At 38.7% G+C, this 19693-nt stretch overlaps 1 protein-coding gene across 2 annotated transcripts in view; it reads right to left on the bottom strand.

Moving 5' to 3' along the window:
- The window catches only part of LOC124804823 (beta-1,4-mannosyltransferase egh), a 259918-nt gene extending 253622 nt beyond the window's left edge, over positions 1 to 6296 (bottom strand). For both annotated transcript variants that reach the window (XM_047265165.1, XM_047265166.1), the window contains exons 1-2: positions 6126 to 6296; positions 4488 to 5314 (exon numbers count right to left, since the gene is read on the bottom strand). In XM_047265165.1, the coding sequence (XP_047121121.1) occupies positions 4488 to 5291 (804 nt within the window). In that variant the 5' untranslated portion in view covers positions 5292 to 5314; positions 6126 to 6296. The remainder of the gene's footprint in view (positions 1 to 4487; positions 5315 to 6125) is intronic.
- Positions 6297 to 19693: the final 13397 nt, after the last annotated feature.

Genomic DNA, 19693 nt, shown 5'->3' with positions numbered 1-19693 from the left:
GTGTGAACGTAAAAACGTTTTTCCAACAAAAATTTACTTATCTGCAGCAACAAGTTGAAGTTACAGAGCGGCAAGTCTAGTAAATAGTTTAATGAAATGTGCTCAAAAAGGTCAGTTGTCCCAGTGCCGGCCAACATCCCATTGTTAACTCGCTCAGGTGAGATGGACAGGAAGGAACCAGGAAAGAAGCAGACGAAGAAGTGTACGCAATATTTGAAAGTAATAAATTCAGTCGTAGTAGAAGGGAGAAACTGGTTATGTTAATGAGTGAATAGAAAGGGGGGGGGAGAGGGGGAGTTTTCATAGCCACAGCTGCAAATCTGTAGAGCTTACCCACTTGTATAACGCGTGGTCTGCTGCTGCTGCTGTGCAACCTTACTTGGCCACCGGAGACTTTGGCTTCGCAAGAGATTTACTTTCTTACGACTTCACAGCCACATCATCCTGTGTGTGTGTGTGTGTGTGTGTGTGTGTGTGTGTGTGTGTGTGTGTGTGTGTGAGTGAGAGAGAGAGAGAGAGAGAGAGAGAAAATCGTGCTCTGATGTTATGCATGTTAAGAAAAGCAAGTCCTGAAAGGACTGACAACGTCACTTGAAGATCATGTCACATACTTCGATCTTCAGTGAATTTATTACGTTAGTATCCTTTACTATCGTAAAATATTCACATTAAAAATGTCGGCACGTTCACAAAATGTTTCGTCCAAACAAAGGTAATAAGTGATGTACACATGAATACTGATGGACAAAATTTTACCAAAATGCAGGTACATTTCACTGGACAAAGTAACGAACTGTATAATAAAACGTACTTACATCTTACTTCATACCACATTTGTCGAAGGCAAAAAACAAGTGAATACTTTACCATACAAAGCGATTCTAACAAAATATTTGTTACTGAAAACGTCAGCTGTCGTTAAGGCACATTACCTTCGTTTCTATTCTACACTTGCCGTGCAGTACGAAAGTACTGGGCTCTGCTGGTCCAAAACTCTTCATGCTAATCACATATTCGAAATGACACTCCGTACTCCGCACCCTTTGTCATCATTTGGCCTTTTAGTACAGAGTCGAACGCCCAGCAAACAAATAGCTGAATGCGATCTACCTGTTCGTTCGCATATACCACTTGAAATAACAACAACAACAACAACAACAACAACAACAATAATAATAATAATAATAATAATAATAATAATAAGAAGAAGAAGAAGAAGAAGAACTGTGTTTCAAGTGACGGTGCTCACTTGTTATAGGGTGCTGCAACAAACGGACGCCATCAGTGCTTGCAGCTTGACATGACACAGCTGACTAGAGAGGAATATAAATACATCCGAATAACAGAAGAATCTTCTTTATTTACAGTGCATCGATAAGAACACTTTGAATTGATGACACAGAAGGTGGTTGTTCGATGAATTACTTTTTGGCGTCGTAAAGCAGATGTGAAGCTAAGTAAGTTTTTTTGTGGGTTGATTCGTATAGTCTTGCAAACTTTCGCTGGAAGGATAAAACGGGCGTTTCCTCCCAGTTTACAGTGGCTTTTCTCAGAGTCTAATCGGAAATTTGCTATCCATCAAGTAACATCACATTGAACATGACGCGGCTCCACACAAAGAAAAATTGTATGTTAGCAGATACAGCTTGTCTAAATTTTTCTTTTTATACAGAAGCAATCATTTTCCAACAAAATGTAGGAGTCACCGTACCATCAAACGGTATGGCGCTTCATAAACTTCAATAAATCTAAGGCCTGACTAAGTATAGAAATATGTAATACTAAAAATATAAAATGTAAGTCAAATATGGTTTTCATTCAGTGGAAAGGAATTAGAAACGTATAACTCGTGACTGAATGAGTCATATGATCGTGACAGCTGCCACACACAAAGAACGTTTTCATGAATTCGTTATCTTCAACAGCAGCCGAGAGAGGTTACGCAAAGATGAAGTGGCGGATGAGCATTGGAGAGGTTCGTGGTTCAAATTCCCATCATGTTGCTCACATTTAGGTTTCAAGGTTCCCCTAAATAGCTTTAGACTTATCTCAGGACAGTTCCTTTAAAAATGACACTAGCGATTTCCTTCATTAATCCGTCCTGTTGTGAGTAATGACCAACTCGTCGACCGAACTTCAAACCAAATCATCTTTCCTTCCTGTAACGGCTGTGTGTTTGCCATCGTGTGTTTTGGGATCGAAGTCCTATCCTAATCGCTGCAACAAAGGTGGAATGCACTGACAGAATGAGATAAGTGGCCGCAGTAAAACTAGGCTACTTACGCGGGCAGTAAATCCAGTCTAATTCTTCGTTGGCGCGATCCTTGTGTGCTCTGAGACTAGAATAATTATTTTAGTCTTCAAGTTGCATTTAATTAGGTGGTAACCATTAATCTCGGCAACTAATTATATATAACTATTATTAACTAACCTAAAAATTGGGATCTCGTCCTAGAGCATTCTAATTTTATCGGCTACTTATGAGCAGATTTGTTAAGAGTTAATATTTTCTGCTCCCAAAATACAATTGCCTGTTGAAGATAGTTATTTACTTTTCCTTGTCGCTTTACACTGTCTGCTGTACTGCTACGTGCAGCGGCTGGTTACGGTGAAAATGAGAAAATTGGAAAATATTTAATTTCGTCCGTCTCAGCTTCGATATACAATCTTTGCTGCAGTGGTTACCGGTTTAGGGCCGACACGCTCATTTTCAAACCACAAATCTTGTTATCAACCGTAACTAGCAATATAATATGGTGCCAAAAGGCAGGAATAGATTCTCTACAGAAAGTTAAGACGTAGGCAACAAGTACTCTCATTGATACAGGCTCATATCAATGGAACTACTTGTCCGCAGTTCAACTTTCTGTACAAAAGCTATTCATGCCTTTTGAAAACCACAGCAGCAAAAACTGATACGAACGAAATAAAAAAATATCACATTTCTTCAATACTGAACAGTTGTAGACCTACCATTCCGTGGCACCATACCTTGAATCAACTGTGATAATGAACAAAATAAACGCTTATTTCCGATTAATTATGAAATATGATAGTCTTTGAATGTCAAGTGCGGTCAACGAAGGCGACGCAAATAGCATGCTCACAACAATAATATGGACGGTTAGAAATATTTCCGGGGAAACAAAAATTACATTCATTACAACAACCATGTAATCACCTACAGCAGAGGACCCTACGACGCACTCACTGAAATGCCCGAAAATGAACTTATTCGAGATATGGCAGGGCCTAAATACCAGGGCTTCACACAGAAACTACTAATTACCTTCATCTATGGAAACCGATATTGCAAGAGTCTCTTGGACGAAGTGGCACAGAGAGAAGACACTAGGCTCTTTCTTTCCCGGAAGATGGCTGTTCAAATTACCTTCCGGCCATTATGATTGAGGTATTCCGCGATTTCCCATTTCACTAAACCGCTTATTGCGAATGCTGGGATGGTTCCTTTGGAAGGACATGGCCGTTTTCCTGCACGGGCCAATAAGCGCTAGACCTCACCAAGAACAATATAAATTCTTTATAACAATTAGTTATTATGTCAGTGCAAAGACAGATTAATTTGCATTTCACCTGCAAGGAAAGTACAGCTGGAATGGTGCGAATTATAGGCCAATAAATAAAAATAAACATTCTGTTTGGATGACAAGTTGAAGGTACCTTTGACTATATGGTTTTCAGCAAACAGCTATCAGTCACTAAACTGATGAAAAATGAATCATTACATTGGGTTTTTGCCGTTCCTGCTTCGTATAGTCATTTCATGTTCAGAAGCCTGCAGTTCATTTACGACAGTCGGTGTTGATCGATTGTTACATTGCAACATATTTTTTTAAAATTAAAAAAGGATTATAACGTGTTTTTATTGAAAATGCCTTGACATCACTAGATATTATGTAAAAGTTAACTGGTTACCACTGATAATCGGTCATCATCGTAACTCCATGCAATTTTTTGCAGTTTGTATTTCGTGACTGACGTGAGTTGTACACACCAATGACTGTGACACACTTTTGTTGTAACACACCGGGTGGAGATTCGATAACGACCGCCTTAGCATTCAAAACCGATCAAATGTATCATCATCAGAGTTTGTTTAACTACATATTTCAATAACAATGCCAAGATTCATTGACGACGGGATGTGAAGAAATTGAGTTAATTGTTATTTGTGTTTACTCTGGCGTTTTCGCCTCGTGTTATAGCAATTATTTTTGTATTTATTTCCAGCATTTATCATTAAAATGCTTTTGGCAATTAAAAGCTAGGCAGGCTGTTTGAAACCGGTAACGACAACATATAATGAAACAATTTATGTATTTAGTCGATGGTAACTATTTCACGTTATATATCTACTACATTACAACCTCTGCCGCAGATATTGAAAACTCAATATCTGAACACAGTCTGTAAATTAGTTTGAGTAATACCTTGCATCCCATGTAATGTAATATGAAGATACTTACCTGTGTTACAACGTATGAGCCCTTCCAGCTGAAGAGCGGCTTGTGGAACATTGAAAACTGCAGCCGAAGTTTCCCCATGTCATCCGCAACGCGAAAGCTGTCAGCCAATGTTGTGACCCAGTTCACGACGTCTTCATTGGCGTACGTGATTAATCCTTGGCCAAACTGATGCTTGCCGTCCAGGACGAAGTTCAAGATTCCTCGAACGGAGTTCTCCGTCAACAGAGTCTCTTCGTCGAGGTGCACAACCCAGTCGTTGTCGGCGAGTATGTTCACTCCGTCCTCGAGGCAGTACTGTAGTGCGCGGGCCTTGAACAGGGCGCCGCTCTTCGGACGGTAGGTCGCGGGCACCACTACTTCGCGCACCCGCCTGTGGTTTGCTAGCCCGACCACTTTGTCGGTCACCACTTCTATGAGGAAATTTTCGAGACCGGCCTCCGTGCAGCATGTCATATTGCGAGCCACATTGTTGCGGACGAGTTGCGGATAGTCACCTCGTGTAACGACTCGTATGCAGATGAACGGCGCCAGCAGTGGCGAACCCTTCAGCGGCACTTTGTCGGGGAATGCATTGTACAGGGTGAGACCGGCGAAGTTGAATAGCACCTGTGGCAGTGGCAAGAAAGTTAGCAGGCGTATGAGGTATAGTGAGAATGCCCCAAAGTACCCGTAGCGTTCCCAGGGATCAAAATCTTGTTGCTTGTCACTTCCTAATCTTATACCACCAGTGCAAATTTCGAAGACAGCTATTACTGTAAGCAGTAGGCAGCAATGCAGGATGTGTTTCGTTCTGCTGCTAAGCATGACTGTTTAGTTCCTGTTGATATCTGTAATGAGAAAACATTAAGAATGTGTTAAAATAATTAGCGAAACGTTTAACCACGAAAAAAATTCAAATAAACAAGTGGTATAAAGTGGTATAGTATTCTACTCTATACACAATACTCTCCACAACAAATTAAAAACTGCGAGGTTAACAACAATGTCGGGCAACGCTGTTGTTCTCACCATGTTTATGCCACTACTATTAAATTTACGATGTAAAAAATTACTCACTCAAATGTACCAGTCTTTCGAACTTTTGGGTCCTACAACAGTTTCAAACGCTTGCTCCCGAATGCAAGACAACACTTTATAAACATATAAAAACTAAGAACGTCAGCGCAATGAACACTGCCTCTCGCTTCCCGACGTCTAACAAAATCTGTCTTTTGGTACAAGGAGAAGCTCGCAGCATCCGAGAGCTACATTTCTCTGCCGTCACGTTTCTCGTTAGTCAGTTCTGTTCCCGATAGCATAATGGATTCATAAATATTCCATTGCATTATGCATTTACAATACATGTGTGTAACTAATGTCCTACACCAACGCCTGTAAAGTAGTTGCTTCTTAGAGGGAACATTCTCTCCGCGATCATAATTTTCACATTATTTATATAGTCATCAGCCGCTCTAATAGTGCCTTCTGTAAACCTGCCACAACAGCACATAATCGATCAGCATACTATGTTTACAAATATTTGAATAGAATCAACAGTAGTAACCCACCGGCACTACGAATGTATGCTACAAAAAACTTGGCGACTGAACTCAGCACCTGAGTAATGGATGGCTTAGCACACTGGATTCTGTTTCTCACCTGAGACAAATGATACACTGGGTAGGCACAAACTTCCACACAAACACTGTACATGCACACACTCACTACACCTCACACTACTGTCTACTCTTATAACCCCACTGCAACCGCCCACCCGGCAAGTGCACCTGCACTCGCCGTTTCGATTTTCTGACGCTTTCAGTTGCCTTGCCTTCAACACTCCAGTAGTGGGGAATGCACAGCCTTTTGTATGAGTCGTGTCGCTCACTGATAAGTTTTCGAAACGAAACTACAGATACATCTTGTTTTCCTTTCACATAATCAGTTAAAATGAGGAAAGAATTTCACATTCCGGTTTATCCAATAAATTTAACCATATTTTAAGAAACAGTCATTTATTACATAAAACTAAAGATGAGGATGTGAAATATTATTTATATACTTTTCCGAAATAAATCTTTCGGAAATTCTCATGTACATAGATTAATTAAATATATGGGTGGGAGAACAAAACAATATACGCATACTGCATTTCTAAAGCCAATCAAAGAATGTTTGTAAATGACTTTGAACAACAGAAAAACTAACTCTGGCGTCGAGACAACATTGAGTATTGCATTGATATCTATGGCTAACGAGGATTAGACAATCGGCTGTTAATGTGGAGGTGTTTGGTGTCAATAGGTTTCCAAAATCTGTTAGAATAAGTGAATTGGAAGTTAATACGTTTCCTCGTCTGACCCAACATCATGCTTTTGTCAGGGATATTATCTATGGAATATGAATTAAACAACTAGTTATCAATGCGAGCCAACTGTATATTATTTGAAGTGTTTTAGACGATAGATGTATAAATTATCTAAATGAATTGTGCTGTCATATGTTACGTCTGGAATGTTTTTATTTGTTTCAGTTGTAGATGCCTGTCATGTTTTTTGAATTAATATCGGTGTGTCGTTTTTATTTTTGTGCTTAACCGCACCCCTGCGGTGGTGGCGATGTATTTTTGGGGAGGGGTTCATGTTTTTGCACAGCGCCCCTATATATGTATTATTATTATTATTATTATTATTATTATTATTATTTTGCTCACGTTTAGGCCCTACCGAACCACGTGATGTACAAGCAGTTTTTTGTGTGTGTCCATAGTACTATTATTCATCAAGAATAGGCTCATTTACGCTCATCAAACCAACCTGTTCTTCGATTTTTCTGCCAGGCCAGTTGTCCAGTTGCAAAATTTGTATGTGTGGCGTATCAGGTTGTGTTGTTCGTGCTTCCTTGAGGTTTGGTTTAGCTGGACTGAATCATTTTTAGCTTTACCTTGGTTTTATTAGATTTCAACTCTTTAACGGCTCTTGATTTCCTATTTATTACGATGTGTGTTTAGTTTGCAAAGAAAACGAACTTGGCTTCTGGTAGTGTTGCTGGTGAAAGGTCATTGATATCTGTATTTATGCAAAGAAAGGGACCTTTAAGATGGAACGTTGTGGGATGCCATATGTAATTAGTTCCATTTGGATGATGCCTGAAAGCTTAATACATGTCCTTTCTAATGACACCTTTTGTTTCCTGTCAGAGATATAGGACTTGAACCATTTTGCAGCTTTTCCTGTTACATTAAAATATTCTGATTTACTCAGAAGGATTCAGTGATTTACAAATGCCTTTGACAGATCACAAAATATAACACTAGCCTGTAATTTAACGACTAATAACAGTACATTCTCACTTCATGAGCCGGCCGGTGTGGCAGAGCGGTTTTAGGCGCTTCAGTCTGGAAGCGCGTGACCGTTACGGTCGCAGGTTCAAATCCTGCCTCAGGCATGGATGTGTGTGATGTCCTTAGGTTAGTTAGGTTTAAGTAGTTCTAAGTTCTAGGGGACTGATGATCTCAGCTGTTAAGTCCCATAATGCTCAGAGCCATTTGAGCCATCACTTTGTGTAGATAGCCTTCTCAATAACAGAACATTTTAGAAATACAAATTGTGACATTGACACTATGCTGTCAGATGGTTTTCTAAAATTTTCGAGAATGCTGGGAAAAGTGAAATTTGATGGAAAGTTCACAGCATTTTTTTAATCTCCTTTCTTAATCAAAGGCCTAGCTTCAGCGTATTTCAACCATTAACTCAAAAGCACACTATTTAATTAATTTTGTTGATATTTTATCATAACCACTAGAACTTTTTTGTATTTTAAAGTTTGTATGGTGGACATTACTTCTACTGGTGTAGTGAGTACCATATTCTCGTTTGTGAAGTTGTTTATGATGACTCTGAGGCAGTCCATTTCGGCATCTACTGAACCTGACAACACCACTTTTTCAGTAACAGTTATGAAATGCTTGTTAAAAAATTATGCAACAGTGCACATGTCTGTTACCAATGTATCATTTACTCTTAATGCTATCTGCCCCTCTTAACGTCCAATTCAATCAGGAAAGGCTCAGAATAGATTGGAATCTAAGATTTGATTTTTGAGTGGTGTTCTAGAATTTGGTATCTACACCAGGTCAGATTCAAGGAAGAGATCGAAGCAATTGAGTGGCGGGCTGCTACATTTTTTACCTGTACATTTGATCAACATGCAAGTGTTACAAAAATGATTCTTGAATTCAAATGGGAATTTTAAAGGGAAGACAATGCTCTTTCCGCAAGGCACTATTGTGCAAATTTAGAGAACTGGTAGACTGCTGACTGATTCTACTGTTGTCAAAATACATTTCGCATAAGGATCATGAAATTAAGATGCAAGAAATCAAGGCTTAACAAAGGCTTTTAGACAGTCATTTTTCTTTTAGTCTAGACCTATATGTAAGTGGAACAGGAAAGGAAATGACTAGTAATGGTACAAGAGTGCCCTCTGCCCTGCACCTTATGATGGTTTGTGGAGTATGTGTGTAGATGTAGAACTGTCATTAACTATATCACAAATTCTTTGAAGTGAACACTGTCGAAGAAATTGTAAACTATATGAAGTTCCCCTTGTTTGCAAATCGACTAAGTGCACACAATTATTGGTTCACAATCTAGACACTTTGAACACTTTGAACACTTTCCAAGTTCCACCATGGCATTTTACAGTTAAACATCGGCAGTCAACAAATGAGTGGTGAGTAATTTATATGTGGAAACTAGAAGGATCCAAATAATCATATCCATCTTTGCCTATTTGCTACTCACCACTGAATCAACATCCTGTACTTTCCAACATCAAGAGTGCTGCTATTCAAACAGAAATTAGGGCTTAGTGTTATTTGATGTGTGTTTTTGTTGTATCACATACTTGAAAATATAGTGACTCTTGGGGATGGGATTTTGGGGGGGGGGGGGGGGGAGGGAGATGCACTTTGCATGCTATATACTATACAATTGTTATGTAAGGATAATATAATTGAATAGATTAGAAATCCACTTACCAATTGGCAGCAGGATAACAAACTTATAAAGATACATTATTTAGATTTGCAATCTTCGGGAGCCACTGGCTACTCCTTTTGACAGAAGGGTTGAAGGGGAAGGTAGAGGGGTGGACAAAAAGGACTGGGACAGCAGTCTGTCTTTCCTTTTCATCCTGTCCAGTAGGTCTCCACTGACCCAGGTTTCTGAGTGACTTTTTCGAATTCCTCCATTTCGTAAATCTCACCAGTCCTTTCCCTTCTCCCTTCCCCTTCAACCCTTCGGCCAGGAGAAGGAGCCACTGGCTCCGAAAACTTGGAAATCTAAATACCCTACCTATATATGTGTATTCTACTACTGCCACTGGGGAGTACATTTTTTATCTATTCAATTACATTATTTATTCAAAAATGTATTATTTTCATCGATGAATTGTTATGTAGAAGCATCAAAACTGGTATTTTCAGATTAGGTTACTCACATTGTGAAGGCAAATTGCTCCAACTTAGTTTCATATCCCAAATTCTTTTACGATTCTGGTGAGAAAACAGTGTTCAATAAACCCCTGCTGCGTAAACAGTTGTCACAAATCCCCTTTCCATCTTGATCACCTGGAAACTTTTTTTTTTCTTCCAAGGGAGAGTCACATGTGGGTACACCCAAACTGTTTATTTGCTCATGTACAAAGAATTTCAAGAATCATTAATAACATGACTGTCATTATTTCTTCAGCAAGAATGAATTATTAGCAATGAACAAATCCAATATTTTGTGCTGCAGTAGATGATCTAAAGTGCAAAATCTGAGACTAGTTTACTAGTTAGATTCCACAAACTGTATAGAAGAGATATCCGGAAATACGGAAGCGTCCGATCCCGCCCGTCTGCTTTGACCCATGACGTCACAAATATGGCGGAAACAAAAACAAACACACACACTTTCCACAAGAAGCCTAATGACACTAACGGGACAAGCGCGGGAAATGGGGTGTTTTGGGTGGGGGGCAAACTAAATATAAACAAATTTAGACGCCTTGCGTAGCTACAACGTGTAAGTGAAGACAGCCATGCATGAATACCCACCCACCTCCACAGGGGTCGTAACTCCTGCAACCCATAGAAGATAAAGATGCTTCAGTAGCTGATTAGTGTTTTTTGTCTTTAAAAAAGAAAATCTCACGCGATAGAACGAATAGATCAGAAAGATAAATATAATAAACTAAAACAGAAATTGGAGGAAACAGATAATTAAAATAAGTAATAAGTGTTTTTAAATTAAAAAAAAAATCTCACGAGATAGAACGAACAGATCAGAAAAGTAAATAAAATAAGATAAAACAGAACTGGAGACAGCCACACTCAAACCAAACTCCGCGCCTTCATGATGTCACACACAACACCCTTACGTCACGGGTCAAAGCCGACGCGTGGGATCGGACGCTTCTGTCGACCCAGATATCCTTATAGCACTCAAATTTAAGAACTTTGGCTTGCGTAATTGCTTTCTGGTCATATTTTGACGCTACCTGCTAGCCTGACGTATATTATTGGGACAGATGTTTTCATTTTCTTTCTCTTCTAATTTCTTCTTCACTTCCTTTCTGGATCACAAGGAGCAAAATGATGACATTAGGTAAAGAAATTGCAGTATAGAACCTGGGCTGGGCAGCAGCTCAGAGCTGACAGCATCTTCCACAGCTTATGTCAAATGTCTGCTGATGCCGACTCAGTGGCAGACAACTGTCAGCCACATTGCTCAGGGCAGCAAGGCATTACTGTTTTCAGTCATAGTGGTGGGTTTGCTAACACCAAACATTGACATGTGGGTGGTGGTTGATGGAACAACCAACATTTGCCTAGCAGACATTGGGAGGGATGAATGGTCTGGTCAAAAGTCTTGAGCTATGATGCCCTGGTGGCTGGATGGGCTGGTTGGTGACAATTTGTTTTGCTGCTGGTGGTGGTAATGCCACATAGTGGTGGTTACTGCAATGCTGATTAAATATCCCGTGTAATGGAATGCTGCAGTGCCATTGCAGTATAGCCCATCAGTGTTCTGGTGATGTCAGCTGTGAGGAAACTCCAGAAAGGCGAGAGGCATTTGTTAGTGTGCCAAAGGCAACCTCACTGTGAAATGAGAGACGAGGATGATCATTCACACTTCCTATTGCATTTTGAGTGTCCTCAGAAACAAACTGTCCTGTTTGTGAATCAGAATTTGAATGCTACGTGCCATCTCCACATAACCAATTACTGAATTGTAGGACAGTACTTTTGAATTATTAGTATTTTAGATGATAGTTAAAATGACGAAGATCAACATCTACTTAAATATAAACATGTGTATAAGATCAATAATCTCATTCAAACGTAGAAACATCTATTTTAACCAAATTCTTCACCAATGAGCTGTTGACTTTACATTACCACATAGTTTTTCTGCTGATAAATGCCACCCGCTTCAAAACACAAACCGTTCCCTTCAGGTACATCTGTCTCATCAGCCTCCCACAGAAAAACTTCTAATGTCCTCTATGCAATAGTATTGGAAGCCTACTGGCCCTTATGGATCACAATTAAACTTCAAAAAAGATGCCACTGCCAGAAACTATTGTTCCCACTCTACTTCTCATAGGTCACCACAAAAACAAATTTATCCTGCTGTAGATTGTTTTAAAAATTCATTTTCAGGTTTTCTAGTTACCATTGTTGACATAACAACACTAAAAACTTCTGACTGGCCAATGCAGCAGGTCTCACCAGGGTACTTAGCACTTTAACCCTTACAGCCAACAAATTCACAAACTTTTGCCAATGTAGGAAACATCTCAAAACTGGATGGACCTAAAAAGTGTTTCCTCCAGCTGTGGTCTCGCTCACAAGAAATTACCTGTTAGTTTCGTAACATTCTCATCTGTCGCACTCAGTTTCCAAAAATCATCCCACAATTTAATGTCTAGACCAGAAGATATCCTCCTACACAACCTCTTCTCACTTAAATTTCAACAGGTAGCTAAAATGGGTAAATGATAATTAAAATTTTGAATTGATTCGTTTGTGAGTCTACAGAAACTGTTATTTTCTCTACATCGACTGCAGTAGCGATTCCCTTGTTCAATAAATACTGGTATGCTCTTTAAGTGGTTTCCATTTTTATGCAGTGGTGATCCCTGCAGTTAATGATGGCATTATCGTGTTTGACAATTGTTATGAATACCATGCAGCATCTACAATTTGTTTCTGCAGCTGTTCTATGTTTTGCCAAATTAAGTGCGTCGTATTTTGTATGGCACACTTAGCTGTAACGTACTAGATGGAACTGATAACTGCTATAACAGAACTGCTCGTCAGTAACTGAGTTCCATCGAGGAATAACTGGAGTGTATCTTTGTAGCACTGTTAACATTGGAGTGTATGCTAATAACTTGGTTTTAGTTTATATACTTATAATATACAGCGAGAAAGTGAACGACTTATGTAAATCAAAGAATATATATCAAAGTCAGTAAACAAAAATGAAATCGAAGAATAAACAGGATTCAGTGATATACATTGCAACTCACCCTAGTGACATAGCATCTTTACCACTCTTCATCACTTCTCACAAGTTCTTATGATACTTCCTATTGAAAGGTACGTAGCAGCCAGATCAGTGACGATTGGTGGATGGGTAGGTGATTCTGCCAAACCTGTTCTAGATTCATCAGGAGTTTCGCCCAACATGTGCCGTGGCTTGTTTGGTTTGCAGGCACCGGCATAAGAGGTGCATAAAGAAGTTTAAGGCAACCAATAGAAACCACAATTGAGGTAAAATTACCATCGACTTTAAATGTCTTTTGGTCTTGCCTAAGAATTGTCATATAGAGGTTGCAGAGGTTTGTGCAGTGTCAGGCCTAATGAAAACCTGCTAGAGGCTGCAGAGTGTTGCGCACAGTGTCAGGCCTAATGAAAAACTGGTTTCACATCCAAAGGATGGAAATGAAGGTGTGGTGATTATGCTGCTCTCTCGGTGTAACTGGATGTAGTTGGTGACTATACAAATGTGAGTTTTGAACAAACTGTGATGCCTCAATAACGTCATTAAGCATATAGCCAAAGAATTTGTTGGGAAGTTGAATGGGTTGATTGTTGACTAGTTCTGCCGATGAAGCATTAAGACTTTGATGGTAGCATAGAAACCTAGTAGGACAATTGGCAGGGCGTCCAACATTGTGATTCATTTATTTTTATTTACACGTCAAGTTCTGTAGGACCAAATTGAGGAGCAAATCTCCAAGGTCATGGAACATGACAGTACATGGAATTACAACATAAAAGTAACAACAGATAAAAATAATGTTTATGAATCCGAAAAAAGTCAAGCTATAAGTTTAAGTAAATGCAATTAACAATACTACAAGTATCAGCTGAATTTTTTCAAGGAATTCCTTGACAGAATAGGAGTGACTCATGAGGAAACTCTTCAGCTTCAATTTGAAAGCACATGGATTACTGCTAAGATTTTTGAATTCTTGTGGATATCTTATTGAAAGTGGATGCAGCAGTATACTGCACACCTTTCTGCACAATAGTTAAGGAAGTCCAATCCAAATGCAGGTTTCATTTCTGCTGAGTATTAACTGAATGAAAGCAGCTTATTCTTGGGAGTATTGTTAACAAGAAATGACAGTAAGGAATATATACATGTATATTGAGAGGCCAAAGTCAGAATCCCCAGACTCATGAACAGGGGTCGACAAGAGGTTTGTGAACTTACTCCAACCGTTTCTGAGCCAAAAATATCCTTTTAGAATGGGAAGAGTTATCCCAAAATATAATACCATATGACATAAGCGAATGAAAATAAGCAAAATAGACTAATTTTCGTGTTGAACGATCACTTACTTCAGATACTGTTCGAATAGTAAAAATGGCGGCATTAAGTCTTTGAAGAAGATCCTGAATGTGGGCTTTCCATGACAGTTTACTGTATATATGAACACCTAGAAATTTGAACTGTTAAGTTTCACTAATCATATGCCCATTCTGTAAAATTAAAACATCAGGTTTTGTTGAATTGTTTGTTAGAAACTGTAAAAACTAAGTCTTACTGTGATTTAGTGCTTGTTTATTTGCTACAAACCATGAACTTAAGTGATGAGCTGCACAATTTGAAACCGGGCCAATGTTGCACACAATATCCTTTATTACCAAGCTAGTGTCATCAGCAAACAGAAATATTTTAGAGCTACCTGTAATACGAGAGGGCATATCATTAATATAAATAAGGAACAGGAGTGGCCCCAACACTGATCCCTGGGGCACTCTTCATTTGACCATACCCCACTCTGTTGCTAAAGTAAGAGGTGAAACAACAGTGAGCTACTCCCCGTATTCTGTAAAGGTGCAAATTCTGGAGCAATGTTTTGTGATCAACACAATCAAATGCCTTAGTTAAATCAAAAAATGTGCCTAGTGTTTGAAACCTTTTGCTTAACCCATACAGTACCTCACAGAGAAAAGAGAATATAGCATTTTCCATTGTTAAATGACTTCAAAGCGGAGCTGTACGTTTGATAGCAAATCATGTGATATAAAATGGTCAATTATCCTTACATTCACAACCCTTAGGAAACCCTGATGGCATAGAAATCTATCTAAAATTGTCTACATTATCCCTTTATCCGTATTTATAAAGCAGCTTTACTACTGAGTACTTTCAGGAAACTAATCATTCCTAAAGGAAAAATTACAAATACAGGGCTAACATGTGCAGCACAGTACTTTAATTTCTGCTAGGCACTCCATCATAACCACAAAAGTCCTTAGTCTTCAGTGAGTTAATTATTGGCTCAGTCTCCCCCTTGTCTGTATCACAGAGTAGTATTTCAGACATCAATCTTGGAAAGGAGTTTGCCAAGAGAGTTATGTGATTCCCTATAGAAACTAAATTTTAATTTAATTCATCAGCAGTGCTCAGAAAGTGATTGTTAAATACTGTACATATTTCGCATTTATCAGTAACAGAAATATTTTTACTATGAACTGACTTTATATCGTCAACCTTGTGCCGGTGACCAGACACTTCCTTTACAACTGACCATATGGTTTTAATTTTATCCTGTGAATTAGCTATTCTATTTGTGTACCATGTACTCTTTGTGTTCCTGATAACATTTTTAAGCACCTTACAGTACTGTTTGTAATGGGCTACTGTAGCTTGATTGTGACTACTTCTAACTTTCATGGCAGTGTAGAGATTTGGCAGTGCAATGCTCACCTCAGCCTTGCTGGACGACAAGCTACAGTTCGAATACACTTCATGCCTAACGAAAACTGAGGAATTTGAGTAGACATGACTCAAAGTGGCTGTGTTGGTTGGTGGTAGATATGGAGAGGCTCTCATAAATGAGGGAACTATCCACAAAAAGTGTGGTTGCAATGGCTTCATCAGTGGTATCGGCCACAGGAAAAATTTCAGGCCAATGGACTAAGCAGTCAATGGCAGTTAGCCTAGTGTCTTCAGATAGTGATAACTCTCAGACAATGCCCATGTGAACATGTTCATATCATTGATTGGGAGGAACAGCTGTGCAGTGATGTGGCTGGTGATCATTGACAGACCATATACTGGTGCACAAAAAGCTTTCCAGTTTCTGTCCATATTCAGCCTCACAAAAACTTGCTTAACCAGTGCTGTTGTACTCTGGTTGCTGTGATGGGACAAATGTTGCAGGGACAAGCTTGCCTATTGAAGAAATTTCTTTGTCACAAACAGGCATACATTTGATGCAGAAACATCACAATGCAATATTACATTCAAATGAGGTATCTGGATGTGATGAAGCTTTAAATCAGACAGGCATACAAGTCAGTCTTGTAGCTTGCTCTTATATTATTGTGCCAAAGCGAGTGCTTTGTAGGAAGTTTCAGTTGTAATTGCATTTACACAGCAAAGGGCATGTGCTGGTGTATTCAGTTCTCCAGCAACATAGACAATATGTGTTGTGAATTGTGCTGTATAATCTGGTACAGTTGACGTAGTGATGCTTTGTCTAGCCTCTTACAAAAAGTATAGATTAGCTTGTGATGATATGTTGTCCAGCTCTATTGTGACACAGAGAGTTTGTGGCTGAAGAACACTGAGGGCTGTCAATGTTGGTCTGTCTGTTGTTCGAAGTGCAGCACCTAACGCAGTTGCAATTGTATCAACCATCAAAGCAAGAGAACAGGGTGGGCTAAAAATGTGGTCTCAGTGATAGCAGTCTTAACACTAGTATCTGCTTCACTAGCCCTCTGTAATTTTTTTACTTGGTTTAAGCGAACCTTGTAAGAAGTCATTCGGTAGAGTGACCAGAAGAGCATGGTAGACAAAGTGACAATACCATGAGAACTCTGCCTCGGAGGCCAGAGCCAGTGGTCGTATGTGTGAATGAAAGCTCTGCTACTTAACACCACCTCTATATAGTGATTATATGCCGTTTCTGTTCACTGTCTATTTTAATCACAACTTTAAGTTATGTAGGGAAACAATTTTACCTTCTTTTACTGGATGTCCCTATGTTGTTGGTATGGATTCCTGTTAGCCCACAAAAATGTGCAGATTTCAGTGTGATCATTGAATTAAGGCCATTCACATGTGCCTCCTTTTGTATTTCATACTCAATTAATCTAAGATGGCAATGTAATAAAATATCTGTAGCAATTTGTAGTGTGGCTAGCCTCACCGAGAAAGCTCTGTCAGTGTTAATCTGGGTAGGGGACATATTTGGTGAATACATGTGCTATTCAATAACATTTATTGAGTGAATGCGAGTGCTATTCAGTGAACGTGCCCCAGTGCTCAGTAAAGTTGAGGATTGGTGTTTTTTCTATGTAGTGGTTAGATGAGTGTAATTTTGAAGGAAAACATTGTCATTTGAGAAAAATGCATGTTGGTTGCTTACATTCAACCTTAAAAGTTTTGTAATGTTAACGTGCATCACCATACTGTAAGATGAGCACATGCAAAATCATTCAAAGCTTCAATAATTAGAATAAAATAACTTCATGATTGACAGATTGGCAGTGGTGGAGGGCATAGTTGCCTGCATGTAGCTAGTCAAACTTGACAAGGCTCTGCGTTTTCTACAAAACAGTAACACTGTGAGCACATGGCACTCGAGAAAGGACTACGATTGGCTGGCAGTTGGCCCCACCTCTCGGCCCACTATAACATCCAATTTCAAAGCTAGTTTAATCAAAATGTAACAGTGAATGCTAAATGTGAATGCACTTGAAACAAATACCGTGGTTTGTGAGAGCCATAAAGCTTTTCAATTTGTCCAGTAAAGATGATTTTCCGATTTTAGTTCTTTTTTCCTGATGCTTGAGACACACTATATGTCGTAGTAGTAGTAGTTTATGGTCCTGAAAAGGACTGCATCGTTGGTTAGTACCTTGTATTTGGTGGTCAGTTAGTGTGTATACACTGCTGCATCTGTCGGTACATTCCAGTCTCTGAACTTGTAATTGCCTATGCTTGTAATCTGTTGTAAGGATTCAATGATAGTTCTCCATTAAGCACTGATAAATTGTTCCCTGCTCTTGCTTGAATGATCACTATCCACTATTGACACACACACACACACACACACACACACACACACACACACACACACACACACACACACACTGATTTGTACTGATTATCATGTGGCCAAGTGGCTGAATTTATAGGTTTAGTAAATACTAGTAAGTCACGATTTCAGTGTTGTCATTTGGAAAATACTTCAAATACATGAGATTTTTAAAGGTCATATTTTTTATTACTTATTAGGCTTATTTTCTCATTACATGCAAGAAATACCATTATTTCACCTGTCATCCCAGAACATTTCTTCCTAGTAACCAGAAAAGAGTTTAATAGAGGGCATTAAAAAAAAAAAAAAAAAAAAAAAAAAAAAAAAAAAAAAGAAAGAGCCACACACACTACTTAAGGGGCCCTTGCAAATATTGTCAAACATCAATATATTGGCCATCTGTGGGGTTGTATTGACTTATCTTCAGTACTAGAAACCTTGACGAATAGTATTGTCAATACATACTGAATGTGTGAGATCAAGTTCTGACAGTATGACAATGTTCTCCATTCAAATGTTGACAGAGCTTCATGAGCCATCCACACAGTGTTAGTGTGCACTGTTTGTTTTCAATTTGACTTTGTGCATATCATCCTCTCTCATTCTGTTTTTCAAGTACCAATAGTAATTTAATGCAGAACAGTTGTAATAGACCTATGTGAGAGTAATCACTATATATACCACTTTACAGTGGTCATTGGAGTATTCTCTATGACATTCTTAACTTTATTAATTTGAAAATATAATGCAGGTTAGTGAATTAAATAGCAGTTTGGAAAACAACTTCCACTTTGAAAAATACATAATCTATCTAGAATAACTAGGAAGAGGTCTGTGAAATACATGCCATTTTCACAAAATGTAAACAAATGTTTTATGTTAATTGCTTGAACCTATCCTTGCCAAGAGATTTAATTGTTTCACAGGTTTCCATAGAGTTTTAGTAATAATGTTTGCTGATATTACAGAACAAAACTTTGAGCCCTTCAAAATAACCTGTGTGTCACCAGGAATCTTAAAGTTACTCCTAATCTCTTGTTGAGTGTAACTGCCTCTCTCATTAATGTATTTTGCTTCTCTGTTTTATCTCATATCAACATTAATAACTTGTCGTATGATGCAGGACACATCAGAAAATAGTTCATGAAATCTTTTGGGTCTGTGGTACTGATTCGTTAGTAAATTAACAAGTGACCTGTTGCTTCTTTTTTTACCACCATTATTTCCTCTTTTTCATTGTTTTCTGTTGCTTGCAAGCTAAAGCTAATTGCACAAATTCTTTCTTTTGGGTTTTTAACATCTCAGCCTTACAAAACTGCACTGTCAGCTAACAATTTTTATCAATTTTATTTATGGTGTGAGGCCACTTCAGTATATTGAATATTTAAGAAACTAGTATTCTCAATAAACATTTCTGGAAACGCTTAGCTTGGGCCCTGTGGGGCAGCGAAGTATGGATAGTACTTGTATCCTAATTCATTATGCACCTCATTACACATCAGTCTGAGGTGGATGCATGGACTGCAACTGCAGAACACGTGGTATGTTGTAAGATAGTAAATTGAGATTTTCTAAAGGAAGCCAGTGTTTGGAAATTCATCATTTGG

Source organism: Schistocerca piceifrons, chromosome 7, assembly GCF_021461385.2.
Source record: "Schistocerca piceifrons isolate TAMUIC-IGC-003096 chromosome 7, iqSchPice1.1, whole genome shotgun sequence".
Taxonomy (NCBI): Eukaryota; Metazoa; Arthropoda; class Insecta; order Orthoptera; family Acrididae; genus Schistocerca; species Schistocerca piceifrons.
The sequence above is the reverse complement of the archived record's forward strand: the minus strand, read 5'-3'. Positions and strand labels throughout refer to the sequence as shown.